Source organism: Petromyzon marinus, chromosome 5 (genome assembly GCF_048934315.1).
Source record: "Petromyzon marinus isolate PM22_M1 ecotype Great Lakes invasive population chromosome 5, UKy_Petmar_22M1.pri1.0, whole genome shotgun sequence".
NCBI classification, from domain to species: domain Eukaryota; kingdom Metazoa; phylum Chordata; class Hyperoartia; order Petromyzontiformes; family Petromyzontidae; genus Petromyzon; species Petromyzon marinus.
The window spans coordinates 13,987,601-14,004,280 of record NC_133671.1 but is presented as its reverse complement, the minus strand read 5'-3'; the positions used below and the strand labels follow the sequence as shown (position 1 = coordinate 14,004,280).

General features: G+C 49.3%; 1 protein-coding gene across 1 annotated transcript; it reads left to right on the top strand.

The window, feature by feature from the left end:
* Window positions 1–441: 441 nt before the first annotated feature.
* ACADS (acyl-CoA dehydrogenase short chain) lies at window positions 442–16,435 on the top strand. The gene is made up of 10 exons (XM_032947036.2): window positions 442–738; window positions 5,142–5,308; window positions 7,162–7,311; window positions 8,066–8,177; window positions 8,496–8,647; window positions 9,600–9,770; window positions 10,814–10,951; window positions 11,682–11,777; window positions 13,891–13,947; window positions 14,809–16,435. The coding sequence occupies exons 1-10, from the start codon at window positions 717–719 to the stop codon at window positions 14,962–14,964; spliced, it is 1,221 nt and encodes a 406-aa protein (XP_032802927.1). The 5' UTR covers window positions 442–716; the 3' UTR covers window positions 14,965–16,435.
* The last annotated feature ends 245 nt before the right edge of the window (window positions 16,436–16,680 follow it).

The following is a 16,680-nucleotide window of genomic DNA, read 5'->3' as shown; positions in this document are numbered from 1 at the left end:
CCCTCTGACCTGGCAAGCCATTGAACCTCTCCGAAATCTGGAGGGAAATCGCCCCCCTCTGACCTGGCAAGCCATTGAACCTCTCCGAAATCTGGAGGGAAATCGCCCCCTCTGACCTGGCAAGCCATTAACCCTCTCCGAAATCTGGAGGGAAATCGCCCCCTCTGACCTGGCAAGCAATTGAACCTCTCCGAAATCTGGAGGGAAATCGCCCCCCCTGACCTGGCAAGCCATTGAACCTCTCCGAAATCTGGAGGGAAATCGCCCCCCCCCCCCCCCTGACCTGGCAAGCCATTGCACCTCTCCGAAATCTGGAGGGAAATCGCCCCCCCTCTGACCTAGCAAGCCATTGAACCTCTCCGAAATCTGGAGGGAAATCGCCCCCTCTGACCTGGCAAGCCATTGAACCTCTCCGAAATCTGGAGGGAAATCGCCCCCTCTGACCTGGCAAGCGGTGCCGACGCCGCGCGCGCAACGAATCCGCGCGGCGCGAAATCGGAAGCCAACTCGGTGCTGCAACAATCACCACGACCACCATCAACCACCACGACCACCACCATCAACAACCACCACGACCACCACCATCAACAACCACCACGACCACCACCATCAACAACCACCACAACCACCACCATCAACCACCACGATCACCACAACCGCAGTCAACAACCACCACCAAGACCGTCAACCACCGTCAACCCCGTCACAGCTGGACGATGCTCGCGTGTAGGAAGACAGGTATTGTGTGTGTGTGGATGTCTGTCTCTCTGTCTCTCTCTCTCTGACTCTCTCTCCGTCTCTCTCTCTCCGTCTCTCACTCGCCCCCGCCTGTCAAGTTGTCGACGTTGAGGCGGCCTCGCGTCGAGCGGGCAGCGGTGGTGCGGGTGGGAGGAAGGTCTCACGGGCACTGTTGTTGGGCTTTCACCCACTGTTGTTTTGTCGTCCGTAACTACACGCGCGCGTGTGTGTGTGTCACGGTGTGTGTGTGTCACGGTGTGTGTGTATCACGGTGTGTGTGTATCACGGTGTGTGTGTGTGTGTGTCACGGTGTGTGTGTGTGTCACGGTGTGTGTATCACGGTGTGTGTGTATCACGGTGTGTGTGTATCACGGTGTGTGTGTGTATCACGGTGTGTGTGTGTGTCACGGTGTGTGTGTGTGTGTCACGGTGTGTGTGTATCACGGTGTGTGTGTGTGTCACGGTGTGTGTGTGTGTGTGTCACGGTGTGTGTGTATCACGGTGTGTGTGTGTCACGGTGTGTGTGTATCACGGTGTGTGTGTGTCACGGTGTGTGTGTGTGTGTGTCACGGTGTGTGTGTGTCACGGTGTGTGTGTGTCACGGTGTGTGTGTGTGTATCACGGTGTGTGTGTGTCACGGTGTGTGTGTATCACGGTGTGTGTGTGTCACGGTGTGTGTGTGTCACGGTGTGTGTGTGTCACGGTGTGTGTGTGTGTCACGGTGTGTGTGTATCAAGGTGTGTGTGTCACGGTGTGTGTGTGTCACGGTGTGTGTGTGTCACGGTGTGTGTGTGTGTGTCACGGTGTGTGTGTGTCACGGTGTGTGTGTGTCACGGTGTGTGTGTGTGTGTCACGGTGTGTGTGTGTGTGTCACGGTGTGTGTGTGTGATCACGGTGTGTGTGATCACGGTGTGTGTGTGTGTCACGGTGTGTGTGTATCACGGTGTCGGTGTGTGTGTGTATCACGGTGTCGGTGTGTGTGTGTATCACGGTGTGTGTGTGTCACGGTGTGTGTGTCACGGTGTGTGTGTGTCACGGTGTGTGTGTATCACGGTGTGTGTGTCACGGTGTGTGTGTATCACGGTGTGTGTGTATCACGGTGTCGGTGTGTGTGTGTATCACGGTGTGTGTGTATCACGGTGTGTGTGTGTCACGGTGTGTGTGTGTCACGGTGTGTGTGTGTCACGGTGTGTGTGTGTCACGGTGTGTGTGTCACGGTGTGTGTCACGGTGTGTGTGTGTGTCACGGAGTGTGTGTGTGTCACGGTGTGTGTGTGTCATGGTGTGTGTGTGTCACGGTGAGCGTGTGTGTCACGGAGTGTGTGTGTGTCACGGTGTGTGTGTGTCACGGTGTGTGTGTGTGTGTCACGGTGTGTTTGTGTATCACGGTGTGTGTGTGTGTGTCACGGTGTGTGTGTGTCACGGTGTGTGTGTGTCACGGGGTGGGGAGCGGTGGTGTAGCGGTTAGCGCGCTGCGCTATGAACCTGGCGACCCGGGTTCGATTCCCGCTCACGGCCAACACCAGTGACGATTATCTGAACCGGTCCCGGGCCTCTCCTAGGTCGACGCAGCCTCAAAATGAGTACCTGGTGCGGTGTGTAAACATTGCCACTAGGGAGACAAAGGCGGTCGGGCGTGGTGTTGGCCACCCACCCCCTCGTGTACCGTCCGGCCTTCATAGGTGCTCGCTAACAGCACTTGCCCCTACAGTCTGTTAAGGCTATATGGGGGATCTTTGTCTTTGTGTGTCACGGTGTGTGTGTGTGTCACGGTGTGTGTTACGGTGTGTGTGTAAGAGGAGGAGTTGCAGACGCTGCTGCTGAGACTGGAGCATGCCACTAAGAGATGGGGCCTTACCATCAGCCCCACCAAAACTAAGCACGTGCCTGGGTATTTTGTACCATCGGACACTCCACCCCCACAACTCCCAATCGGTGATGGGGCAGTTGTGGAGAGAGTGGAGAGTTTCCCATACCTGGGCAGTGTGCTTATGACCGGCTCCAGTTTAACAGCAGAGGTCTCACTCCGAATCAGTCGAGCGGCAATATCTTTTCATCGGTTGCGTAACGCTGTGTGGAAGCTACCTGGTCTTCTTTGGTTCTTTCGGTAAAGTCACGTAGAATGAGAATAAAATAATAAATTGATAAAATAAAATAACACAATAATATTCTCACGACGTTTCGGCCACAACACAAGCGGCCTTCATCAGGTGAAGGGACGAGACTGTCTGGTAGGACAGCGCTGGACAAAGCTTCAGGTCTTCTCGGCCACGGTCATTCCCTCCCTTCTCTACGCTTGCGAAACGTGGCCCCCTCTAATGGAACATCTTTGCCGGTTAGAAACATTTAGGCTGGCCTGCCTTCGATCCATCCTGGGTTTAACCAGACTGGATTGTGTGAGGAGCTCACAAATCCTTGAAAGATCTGGGCAGGGTCCCATCGGTGAGCTCCTCCGGCGGGGAAGGCTGCGATGGCTGGGTCATGTAGCCCGCATGCCCAGCCACCGCATGCCGAAACAGCTTTTGTTTGGCCGGATTGAGGGGGCTAAGCGGGCGCGGCACGGGCTAGAAAAGAGATGGAGTGATGTGGTATAGGAGGACGTGGAGCTGAGTGGACTTGCCGATGACTGGTACCAGCGGTGTCAAGATCGGCCTCTTGTGGAGGAGGCTCGTGAAGGACGCTACTGGGCAGTTGGAGGCAGTCGCCCTCCAACAACAACGGAGGGCGGAGGAGCGACGCTCACAACAACGAGCGGAGCGCTGGGTGGCTAAAGCACAGCAGGTTGCCACAGTAGGGGGCACAGGTGGTGCATCAGCCAGTCATCTCAGTCAGTCGACCCGTGGTACCTGGGTCTGCCCCGTGACCTCCTGCCAGCGGGCGTTCGACACTTCACGTGGCCTCAGGGTGCACATAGCCTGGCATAAGCGTCGTGGTGATCTCACCGCCACTTAGTGGCGAATGGCGGTTGTTGTTGTATATCACGGTGTGTGTGTGTAGTGGGGAGCAGTAGTGTAGCGGTTAGCGCGCTGCGCTATGAACCCGGTGAACCGGGTTTGATTCCCGCTCACGGCCAACACCGGTGACGATTATCTGAACCGGTCATGGGCCTCCCCTAGGTCGACTCAGCCTCAAACGAGTAACTGCTGTGGTGTGTGAACATCGCCACTGGGGAGACAAAGGCGGCCGGCCGTGGTGCTGGCCACCCACCCCCTCGTGTGCCGTGCCGGCCTTCATAGGTGCTCGCTAACAGCACTTGCCCCTACAGTCTGTTAAGGCTATACGGGGGATCTTTGTCTTTGTGTCCACGGACCTGGGCGTCCCTTAGGTCGGCTCGGCCTCAAATGAGTACCTTGGTGTGTTTGTGTAAACATCACGGGGGAGACAAAGGCGGTCGGGCGTGGGTGCTGGCCACCCACCCCCGCGTGTGTCTAGGCGCTCGTTAAACAGCACTTTAATTATAATCAATAAATAATTATTTATTGATTTTGATACTTAGTACGTGTTTCAGAAAAAAAGGAAAATAATGAGCAGCGAATAGCAAAATATCGAGATAAATAACGATTATCGTAGACAATTATATTGTGTGATATATCGCAGGTTTTGCCATATCGCAGTGAAACGATGTACAGTACTATACAGGGTGGTGCAGATGGCTTGTGACCCCTAATTAATTGACCCCTGACATGTTTTTATTTTGTTTTAAATAAACCCTTCAACTTTTTGTTTTAGAGACTCAAATAGGGGTCACAAGACATCTGGGCTGCTCGGTACGGTACATGGTTGTGTGTTGCTGCAGGTAGGTCGGAGTGATGTTAATTCAGGTATCGCTGTCGCAGTTCATGACTAAGCCAGCGGCCTCCTTCCTCTGTGAACAATGTCGAGTGCGGTGCAGGGTCACGTTAGGTCGGTTTAGGGTTACACGGGGGTAAAATCGGGAGTTATCTGATGCATTGGTTACATGGGGTAATGGTTAGGGATGCCTGTGTTATGCGTTAGTTACCCAAGTGTGAGAGACTCATCTGTGGCTTCCTGGATTAGGGGTTGCAACGCTTGCAGACCTTGTTTCAATCCACATACCGGTCGTGGAGGATTGGAGGTTACCCTAACCAAACTGCCAACTTGCGACTAAATAGTAAAACATATTTCTGCTTGTTAATGAGACACCCATCCATCCAGGTTATTTATTCGTTGTATTTCAGCAATTCTCAATCCAACAACGGATGAGGGCCTCCCCAAATTACATCATTCAGAACAGTTTTTTTTTATCATACTTCAGTGCAGATTGGTGATATTACAATTTAGAATGTGTGTATTAGACTAAGTAAGCCAATTTAAAGCCCCTTCATAAAAACGGAAAGTATCGCTGTGTGTATCCCCCGCCTTCCTCTCCCTGTACCCGTGTAGTGTTAAGGCTGGGTCCATGGGTCCGCCAGCTCCACTCCGCCTTCCAGATAGCCGAGCTGCCGGAGACGCACCAGATGTTGCGGCAGACGTGCCAGGACTTCGCCGACAGGGAGCTGATCCCGATCGCGAGCAGGCTGGACCGCGAGCACAGCTTCCCCGGCGAGCAGGTCTGGCGTCCCAGGGACCCTAACACACACCAGGACACCACCTCTATGCTGCCACGCTAATTGACACGGGCACCTCACCGACACGGCCACACCGCCGACACGGCCACACCACAAACATGGCCACACCACCGATGCGGCCACACCATAAACATGGCCACACCACCGACGCGGCCACACCACCGATGCGGCCACACCACCGACGCGGCCACACCACCGACACGGCCACACCACCGACACGGCCACACCACCGACACGGCCACACCACAAACACGGCCACACCGCCGACACGGCTACAGCACCAACCAAGCCATGCCACCGACACGACCACACCACCGATGCGGCCACACCACCGACACGGCCACACCGCCGACACGGCTACAGCACCAACCAAGCCATGCCACCGACACGACCACACCTACGGCCACACCACTGACGTGGCGACACCTACAATTACAACCACACCACCATCACAAGCAACACACCTTTCCCAAAATGAACACGTGCCACAGGGTGGCTTCATCGCACCTATGTCAAACGACTGCTGGATGAAGGTCGTGGGGGTTGTTTGAGCACCCGTCGTCTGTCTCCCTGCTGAGTGCAGGTTGGTTCAAGCGAAAGCATTAATGTGGGGGTGCGTAAGGCCCAGCATCGTAATCTATTTTTCCACACTGCCCTCTGCTGCCCTTCACGTAGCCTGACAGCAGCCTATAACAACTTGCTGCGCATGAAGGTCACGCATCAAAACACTATCCAGGCTCACTTCCGAAATCTGATGCAATCTAGTGCATTTCAGGTGGTTTGTTATTAGACTACTACCAACATGCCTTTGCCAAAATCACACACACACACACCACAGGGTGGACCCAGCTGTGAACTAGCCTGCACGGCTTATGTACAGTTTAACTTCCCAATCGATGCCCTTGCTCTGTTGCATCACTGGACATTCCTGTGCAACTGTGTATAAGGTTAACACACTTACTGTGCCTGTTATATACAGCTGTGTGAACTCATTTGCCCTTGAACTGACTTTGAAATGACTTTAGAGGCAACTATTGTGGGTTTTACTTGTGCCTCACATTTGCATGCACCTTGGATTCACCTTGGCCATCTCCTAACCTTCATGTGGGCACTGTACTACAAAAATGGATTATGAACTGAAATAAACCGGTGTAGCTTTTTTTTTTACAACTCACAGGGGTGGCTCCAAAAATGACTCCTCGAGAACATCTATATGCTTGATATGAAGCTTTTGTGATTCATTTTCTTTTATACCTACGTGACTTTACCGAAAGAAACAAAGAGTATGATATATATGCTTGCTCATTCAGGTTTAAGTTTATAATATTTTTTTGCCACCTCAATTAGGCTCTTTTTTTATCAAGTGCATATTAATAACATTGTTATAACCATATTTTCCATATGATCAAATAACTCTGAATCTTAGCAGTTCTGAGCTTGAATAGCTCTTGGATGGGCACCATGTACGCCTCTTTGTCCGGCGACTCCAGGGCTGTGCTTTGTGTTGGTCAGCAGAGGGCAATGCAGCAAAAGCCGTTGTCCTGTGCTACGCTGCTACATCTATGCTGCCCACCTGCATCACCCCACACTGACCAAGCGAAGTGAAGTATGGTCAAATAACTCCTCACACCCCACGCAATATGGGGAGGCCCTCATTGCAGTAGTGGATTGACATAAGGGCTGCATTTACAGAGCCATGCTTTTCATTCCAGGCGTTTGATGCTAACGGACAATGTCAACAGGACTCTCAACTGTTTCCATTGGCTGATTTGAGCAGGGAGGTTTAGTGTTTTGGAAAATGTACAGTAAATGACTCTGTCCATACCCTCGCGCAGATCAAGAAGATGGGGGAGCTGGGGCTGCTGGCCATGGCTGTGCCCGAGCAGTACGGGGGTGCGGGGCTGGACACGCTGGCCTATGTCATCGCGCTGGAGGAGATCAGCAGAGGCTGCGCGTCCACTGGTGTCATAATGAGTGTCAACAACGTGAGCCTCTTTCCTGGAGCCCATGTTCCCGTACAGCAAGACCCATCGTATAATCATACCCGTGTGCACCCTTGACCTTGCTCACAACCGTTGCTTTTTTTGAGACGCGGGACAAAATTCCATCTGTGGCCGCCCGCTTTGAGGCCACCACGACTGTTTATGATGCCCTCTCCAGCCTTTCTGAGGCCTGGATCAAACTGCCCTACCTGCCATCCCACTCTGTGGTCCTGGTTATCGCCTTGTATTAATTGTAAAAGTTTATAACCAGAGGTCAGGTGCCAGGCCGATGTGGCTGAGTTTGTGCCTGGCTCTTGGTTCCTGCCCTGGGCTTGTTGGCCTTGGACAATCCCGAGACTTTGCTCTCTCTCTCTCTCTCATTTTCCCAGTTTAGCAATGATTTGTTATTCATGGGGGTGAGAGCGGTTAGCTCACTGTGAACCTGCCAACCCAAGTTGAATTCCTGGCGACAATATCGTGGCAAGTAATATCTGAACCAGTCCTGAGCCCCCCTTTTCCCAAACCCACACTGACCATCGTGGTGAATTTTAATAAAATAACTTCTCAACGACTAACATGGTGTGAGGAGGCTTCATTCACACCTCCAATTAGCATGGTTAGCTTTGTCTGGTGCAAAAGAAGTTCAACGTACATCCATGATTGAATAATTGCCAATGGGCTGTTTTTTGATACACAACTTATAGCATATCAGGTTACACAAATACTAATTGCCTGTGTTTAATGTGTTTGCTTCCAGTCATTGTTCCTCGGGCCTGTGCTGAAGTACGGCAGTGATGCCATCAAGGAGAAGTGGATCCCTTCGTTCACGGACGGACAGAAAATCGGCTGCTTCGGTTTGAGCGAACCAGGTGCGCAACAAGTTTAATTGGCTTCCTTTTCATCTACAGCACCCACTGCTGCTGTTTCATTACATAACCAACCTCTCTTGGCCACTTTCTGGTAACATTAATCGACATGTACATGCACAGCCCATTGTCAATTCACCGCCGGTGACGTGTGAGTGGCGTGTGAGTGACGTGTGAGTGGCGTGTGAGTGACGTGTGAGTGACGTGTGAGTGACGTGTGAGTGGCGTGTGAGTGGCGTGTGAGTGACGTGTGAGTGACGTGTGAGTGACGTGTGAGTGCAACCCTTGGAAGCCACGCCGCGTGGGTTCTGCGCCACGCAGGGAACGGCAGCGACGCCGGTGCGGCCTCCACCACGGCGCGGGTGGACGGGGACTCGTGGGTCATCAACGGCACCAAGGCGTGGATTACCAACGCCTGGGACGCCTCCGCGACGGTCGTGTTCGCCACCACCGACAAGAGCCTCAAGCACAAGGTTGCCCCTCTTCTCCTTGCTGGAACACGTCCATGCGTGGGGCACGCCCTTTCGCGAGCTCTAGCGGGAGACACTGACTCGCCACACCAGGATTTGTAAACAAACGTCTCGCCAGGTAGAAAACTCCTTTGAACCTTAGCAACAAGGCTTGGGTTTTACTGGTAGGAACGAAGTTGTAAACTGAGTGTACCAGCCTGCAATAGATTAATGTGTCCGTCCGTCCGTCCATCCCCTTTCAATACTTTAACTAAGTGAAATCTCGTGCTGTTGGGTGTAAAATCGGCAATAGACAGCGCAGAGACTTGTCCTACCAGCCCACCCTGCAGGGACCTGTTTTTGTTACCAATTGTGTTCTTGTGTAAGAGCTCCGGAGCAGCAATAATCTTGTTTTCATGACATCGTGATATCTCTAAAGGCCACGGTCACATGAGATCTACCACCTCACAACAATATATTATTTTATTGCAGCATTATGGCTGCACTAATCAGGTACTAGTGGGGAAGATTTTCAGTTTGGCAACAGTTTGTTTTTTCACGCACTCAGTGATAGAAGTGATTGAGGTGGTTGTTACCGTGCAGCCCACTTAAGGTATCTGAAAGTTTGGCCATCGGCAATATATAATATATGTTTTTGTGCATTTTGGCCCTTCCACAAAATGGAATGCTTTGAAGCAGTCGAAATAAATTATCAGCATATTTGTGATGGAGAATGAGTACGGATAAAATAAATTTGGAAAGAGATCCCTGCTTAAATATGAAAAATGCTGCTAAATAAATGCATACCCATACCGTCAAAGTACTGCGTGGTAGAAGTTATTTGCTCTGCAGAAGGTCAAATAGTCATTTTTGGCACCAGCATTTGAGTACATCCAACAAATATTGTTGAACCGTGATTGTATCCAACGTATCATGAATGGTCACCGCACACACACACACGCGCGCACACGAGCAGGGCATCAGCGCGTTTGTGCTGCCTATGCCGTGCCCTGGTCTGTCGCTGGGGAAAAAAGAGGACAAGCTGGGCATCCGTGCATCATCCACCGCCAACCTCATCTTTGAGGACTGCCGCATCCCCCGGGACAGCATGGTGGGCGAGCCTGGAATGGGCTTCAAGATTGCAATGGTAATTGTGGGTTCTTGCATTTACAAAGTGCTGTGGGATTACTTGAAAACACCTTGTGAGCTGTTAAAGAAAATGTCATATCAAGGGCATGATAAACTCGGAAAGTGTTTCTCAACTGCAGAACTTGAGAGCCAGCCAGGTCCACCTTTTTTTTTAATCACCATTCTTTTCTAGTCACATGCAAATTAAGCCACTGCACAATTGAATTCACCTGCCGGTTGGTAATCACAGAAAACTGTACCTTGGGGGGGTTGCAGGGATTGGATTTGTGAAACACTGTACCAGGACAACTTTATGACAATAGTTACCGGCAACACATTTACTGTAAGCAACCATGGCAAATTATTACAGCAGTGGTACAGAGTAATGGAGTTGTGTAAGCAACCATGGCAACTTATTACAGCAGTGGTACAGAGTAATGGAGTTGTGGCTCACTGATTAAAAAATGTTTTGATATCAAGAATTGATCTGCAAAGCTGTGACCTCTTGGATATACAGTAATTTGACAATATTTTGTCAACTAATGTTCTTATAATGGTGAAGCAACTATTTCCTGTGACGTCCTCAAATTTCCCTCTTGCAGGGGTGAGGAACCATACAGCCACATGTGACCTTCCATTTAGAAACAGCCACAAACTATATTTTATCCATCACTGCAAGAATCTTGGCTGCACTTCATTGGTGCTCGAGGGTAATATTTTTGACCTGGCAATAATGTGTTTAAATTGTTTTTATACCGGCAAGAGCCTCTTTGCAGTGACAGTAGAGCCCAAGGGATGTGTGTGTGCGCTAATGTGTGACTCGCCGAAGGTCTTCACAGCAAGGGAATGGGGGAAGTTCAGCGAGCGGACGATTGGGGGCGACAGACGCTGCATTCTGGCAGCGCCCATGCGGTCTTTGATGGCGGTGGTCGGGACGATTATTAAATACGAACAGGTTGGCGTGCTAATGGCGTGCCATGAGGACTGGCGTTCGGCGAGACCCAGGCATGCAGGAGTTGATTAATTGGTTCCCGTAACCGCTCAACCATCGTTGTCCCGCAGCAAACCCTCGACTCGGGGCGCATCGGCATAGCAGGGCAGGCGTTGGGCATCGGACAGGCGGCGCTCGACTGCGCGGTGGAGTACGCCAGCAAGCGGCAGGCTTTTGGCAAATCCATCACCAAGCTTCAGGCCATTCAGGTACGGATGATCGTGCAGGTTCATAAGTTGCACGTGCTGCAAAAGTCAACACAGGGAGACCCGGATAAACCGATATCCTTACTGTCAAGTTGATTTCATTGTTCGTATGCGACCTTGTTTATTCGGTGTGGGTTAAAAATGCGCAGCTGTCTGTGCGTCGAATGAACGCACGTAAAAATTGCGCAACCACATTGTTACGTAACGGTGCATCGATGCGTCTCTTGAAAATTATTCGCTCGGGATACAGGCATCATCAAATCACGTGTGCGAGAATCAATGTTCATTGCGTGTTGTGTTCTGAGTTCACATGACCCCTGCAGCCTCTAGAGGCGCTACAGCCAAAAAAAATACATTGGCTCAAAATTGCGACAGTTCAACGTCTCTCTTTGAAAGCAAATTTCAATGATTGGAAGAACTTGGAGTTTTAAATTCGCCACTTTCCTTTTAGAAATATACACACAACCATGGTCGTCGAGGTATTCTAATAAATTCAACAAAACAAACAGTAATCGTCAATGTTGATAGAATATTGAGATAGTCACACTTGTTACTGGTTTTTTTATATACATCGACCCTTTTTTGGTCACGAGCAGACTCATCTTTGTTGTTAAATTTTCCAAACCAGCAATATATTTAAACGAGCAGTTTTTGTGATTACCCCAGTAATCGTTTTATAGCTTGGAGCACGTTTGTTTGCGAGTCCTAACACGGGTGGGCGTTTGCGACGCAGTTTAAGCTCTCGGATATGGCTCTGGCGCTGGAGAGCGCGCGGCTGCTCACGTGGAGAGCCGCGATGCTCAAGGACAACGGCAAGAACTACACCAAGGTATTGCCACCCACTTTACCGAATGTCGCCTCTGACTGCGCGCCGCTTGTGAATGCGTGCGTGTGCGTGCGCGTCTGTGTGCGTGTATGGGGAGCGGTAATGCAGCGGTTAGCGCGCTGCACTATGAACCCGGCGACCAGAGTTCGATTCACGCTCACGGCCAACACCAGTGACGATTATATGAACCGGTCCTGGGTCTCCCCTAGGTCGACTCGGCCTCAAATGAGTAACTCGTGCGATGTGTAAACATTGTAATTGGGGAGACAAAGGCGGCCGGGCGTGGAGCTGGCCACCCCCTCGTATGCCATTCCCGCCTTCATAGGTGCTCACTAATAGCACTTGCCCCAACAGTCTATTAAGGCTATACAGGGGATGTTTGTCTTTGTATGGGGAGCGGTGCGACAGTGGTCAACGCCCTACGCTACGAACCTGGTGACCCGAGTTCGATTACCGCTCACGGCCAACATCAGTGACAGATATCTGAACCTGTCCTGGGACTCATCTAGGTCGACTCAGCCTCAAATGAGAACCTGGTGCGGTGTGTAAATATTTTCACTGGGGAGACAAAGGCGGCTGAGCGTGGTGCTGACCACCCACCACCTCGTGTGCTGTGTCGGTTTTCATAGATGCTCGCTAACAACACTTGTCCCAAAAGTCTGTTTAGGCAATAAGGGGAATCTTTGTCAATATTACGTGTAACATGGCAAGCCATTGTGTTATGTGTATATGTATGTCTGTACTATGTGTATATTTGTGTGTGTTTTTATTGTGTATATTTGTATCTGTGTATATTTGTGTGTGTCTGCATTGTGTATGTGTGTGTTTATTATGTGTATTTGTACATACGGGTGTCTATATGTGTATCCATATATCTGTAGTGTACATATATATGGTGTATCCTATACATATATATGGTGTATCCTATATGTATTTGTGTGTGCGCGCCCCAACAGTCTGTTCCGGCTATATGGGAGATATTTGTTTTTGTATGTATCTGTATATATTATAATTGTGTTCTTTTAGTATGTCTGCAATCAGATGTATATTTGCGTGTATGCATGTGTTCAATCATTTGTATGTATTTATGCATGTGTTGTGGACTTTCTTGATCTTCAGTCATTTTTTCAGACGCTGTATAAATCCACACTGTTGTTACTGCAGGAGGTGTAGGACAATCCACCCTCACTGCGAGTTCATTCGTTGTTTTCATGATGCGAAGTCAGTTTCATTTGTGTCGTTATTTTTCATCTCGTTTGGATTGCATGCCATGTCAACCCATACGGTTTACCCGTTTTCTTGTGCAGGCAAATGTAGTTTTCATGTCCATACTGCGTACAGCCGTTTCAGTACAGGCAAAACATTTTTTTTGTCTTTGTGTTTCTCCCTTGTGATGGGACTTTATAGGATGAACGTTGAGATTTATAAGGGCACGGCGTGACCAGTAAGGCCTGAATTGGTCTGTAATAAGGTCGGCACTGATAAGGGGTTGACAGGTTTGTTGTTCCTATTTTATTCCCCTTCTCGTTTGTAGTCTCCTTTTCTCCATGTAGGCTAAATGTAACACGAGCAGGAATACTTTGTAAAATCCATAAATAAATGATTGTCGGCAACATGAGTCGATGCACGTATCGTGAGCCTACTTATTTACATCGCATAGTAATACCCCGATTTGCGTCGGGGATGCGTTCCTGAAAGGTGCGACGAATATTGGAACAACGTAAATCAAAGCAATTGTTCCAAATTTCCAAAATACCCTCGGTAAATAATATATTGTACGCTGCAGTACAGTACATTGCCTTATGCGCGACGCAAAGTAGTTCGTTTACAGGGTAGGTGGAGGCTGAGGCGACGGATACCGGAAAGGACGGATAATGCTGTCAGCGACGTAATTTGGGGGGTGGGTTGAGGCGACGCAAATCAGGTAGCGGCGCTAAGGAAGCGACAACGAATTTGCGGAGCGGCGTGAAAGGGGCTGACGTAAATCGGGTTATTACTGTATGCATACACGCAACGGTGAACTGATTGTGTGGAAAATTATGCAGTTGCAAATCGTTTAGATAGGAGATCCCCGTTTGAATGTGTACGCGACTGCGTGTTTGCGTGCTCGTGTTAGGAAGCTGCAATGGCCAAGTTGGCAGCATCAGAGGCTGCCACCTTTATTTCACACCAGGTACGTTTTTACAGACATTGCCTTTCTTACCAACATCGCTCTGCCCAGTGGTCCCGACGCAGACTTGCTGATGAGTGCACATTTATAAATTTGAAGTATGAAAATATTATATTTATTCAGGCAATAAGAATTGAATGTAGAAATACATTTACATGCATTTTATAAAGTGGCATCTTCCTGCCCATATCTAATGCAGTCGATCGTCAGCGATTTAAGTTCAGGTGATGTTCTAGAAAGGCCAGATTGGATAAAATGTGGTACAATTATAGTCCAATCTATGCTTTAGCTATAAAAATACAAATATATAAATTAACGCATTTTTGCCCACAAACTTTTGGAACAACAATTTAAAAAAAATTAAGTTATGCCTACAAATATATGTCGCTGGAGATGTGTTAAGGGTGCTAAACCTAAGTATGAAATCAGTTTATTGATAACTAACTTTTTTGGGAGCATTTTTTAAAGTGTTACACCAAACTCACTATAAAGCATGGAAAGGCCACTACCAGTTCTAGTAATATAGCAATATATTTAATGTATCAATTGGTTATGTAAGCAAACTTAGCTGAAGATCTGTCAAGAGACACGCTGATCATTATCTGTTATAATTTATACCGTACCTCCCATGCAGTACATCTCGAGGCGCCTGAGCAAAACATGTTTTAGATAATTAGCAAGGACGGAATTTCAGACCAAATACGATATTCAAATACCAGACACTGTAGAATGAAAAGCTTTAACCTTTTTGAGACATCCCTCTGTTACATTCACTTTGAACACAACACTTGTATATGATAAATGAACCCCACTCAACCCCACGTCTAACCCCCCCCCCCCCCCCCTCGGCGGTGCCGATTGCAGTCCATACAGATCCTGGGCGGCATGGGCTACGTGACAGACATGCCGGCCGAGCGGCACTACCGCGACGCGCGCATCACCGAGATCTACGAGGGCACGAGCGAGATCCAGCGGCTGGTCATCGCCAACCGACTGCTCAAGGAGTACGACACGGAGTAGCAGGGGTCGGGCGGCCGACCTAAGCGCCAGCAGCCGTCCGAGTTGACTTCGTCACGTGGCCTCCGCTAAACTAGCGTCCGCCCTGGCGCCGCTAGGCCTTGTGGCGGTCCTCACTGCCCCCACATTAACCGATCAGAAGTGTTTATATATATTATTTTTTTTACCAGGTAAGCACCAATGAGCAATATAGCTCTTTTTCAGGAGTGACCTGGCTTTACAAAGTGACTTATATACGTGAAAATGTATAGAGGGCAAATACTCTAAACACATGTTCATTCTAAATGGCAAGGGGTGAACCGGAGGAGCCGGATAAAAATCCTCACGACCGCAGGGAGAACATGCAAATTTACAAATATACAGCAGCAGGCGTCAGGGTTTGGATCGAACCCACGACCTCCTGTATGCCAGGCGGGGTAGTTAACATCTCCTAGGCACCGTGTTTGTAAGAGATTTACTCCTGACTGTGCCACAGAGATGCTGACAAGGAAGATGAAGTAAAACGTAATGAATGATGGCAGAATGTATTGGTAGTGGTGCGTTTTAAGATGCAACGGCCAAAATTGCTTTATGTAATATAAAACATTGTAAAAAAAACATTTTTAACACAAGATCATGATGGAGGATACAGCGGCACGTACATTTACAGCTCTTTTGTCAGTCCACTGCTGGATTAGAGCCTCCTGTCTTCTGAACGGGTCGCCGTGAGATTATTTGACCATACTTCACGCTGCTCAGTTGGGGTTTGTGGAAGGTGGGGAGCATAGATTTACTATAAAATAATGGAGTTGCACTGTCCTGTACTGTCCACCACGTAGCCCCCCCCCCCCCGCAAGCCATATGACAAACCTGCTTGCGCTGTCCAGGCTCAGACCTGCTTATATTCCGAGGTTTGATAAGATCGGGCACGTGCCGGGTGATTTGGTCATGGGGATATATAACACGTCTGTGAGAAAACAAGTGAATGACGCAGTTTGGTCAAGCAAAGGGGTGTTTGATGCAGCGGAGAGCTCAACCGCATGCTGCCACTCACCGACATCTCCGGCAACTGCAGCGTGACGCAACTCTCCGTGCGTGCACCACAGCGGCGTTTATGAATCTGCGCGCGTGTCGCCGGTAAAGTGCGGCGCACTTCATTTTTACGCAAGGTTTCGAGTTATGACCCTTAGAACTTCGCCGTGCATCTCAAGCCGCGACCGACGGTCTGAATTTTTCCAGCGAGCAGGACCCAGAATGTGAAATGAATAAAATGTATAAAACATTGGGTGAAAAAAACGGCTTCACGCGATAAATGCAAAAACAGATTTGACGATTTTATGCGCAAACACAAATATCGTTGGAACGCACAAATGTCGTTCACGCTTGATTTGTCCGATGCTGTCAAGTCTTACAGCTGTACTATTCTGAACTCAATACCAGTGCTGGTGTGTTGTATTTTTGTTTACTATTAATAAACTTAGAAGTGAAACAGTTACTTCTTGAAAACAGTGCCTCGTGTGCCACTCGCTAACCGAGCGCCTTTAATTTGTTATCCACATCTGTTGGTCTCGTTTTTCCCCTCCCTGCTTAACCTGAACTTCGAGCGGTTGCAACGTCTTGTACTGCACACCACTTATTCCTCACCAATTTGTCAGATATTTGGTTGTATCCGAGAGTATGGAACTTTAGTTAAGTAGGCTCTTAACTGGGCGTAACATTGTTGCTTGTGTGTGTGAGCGA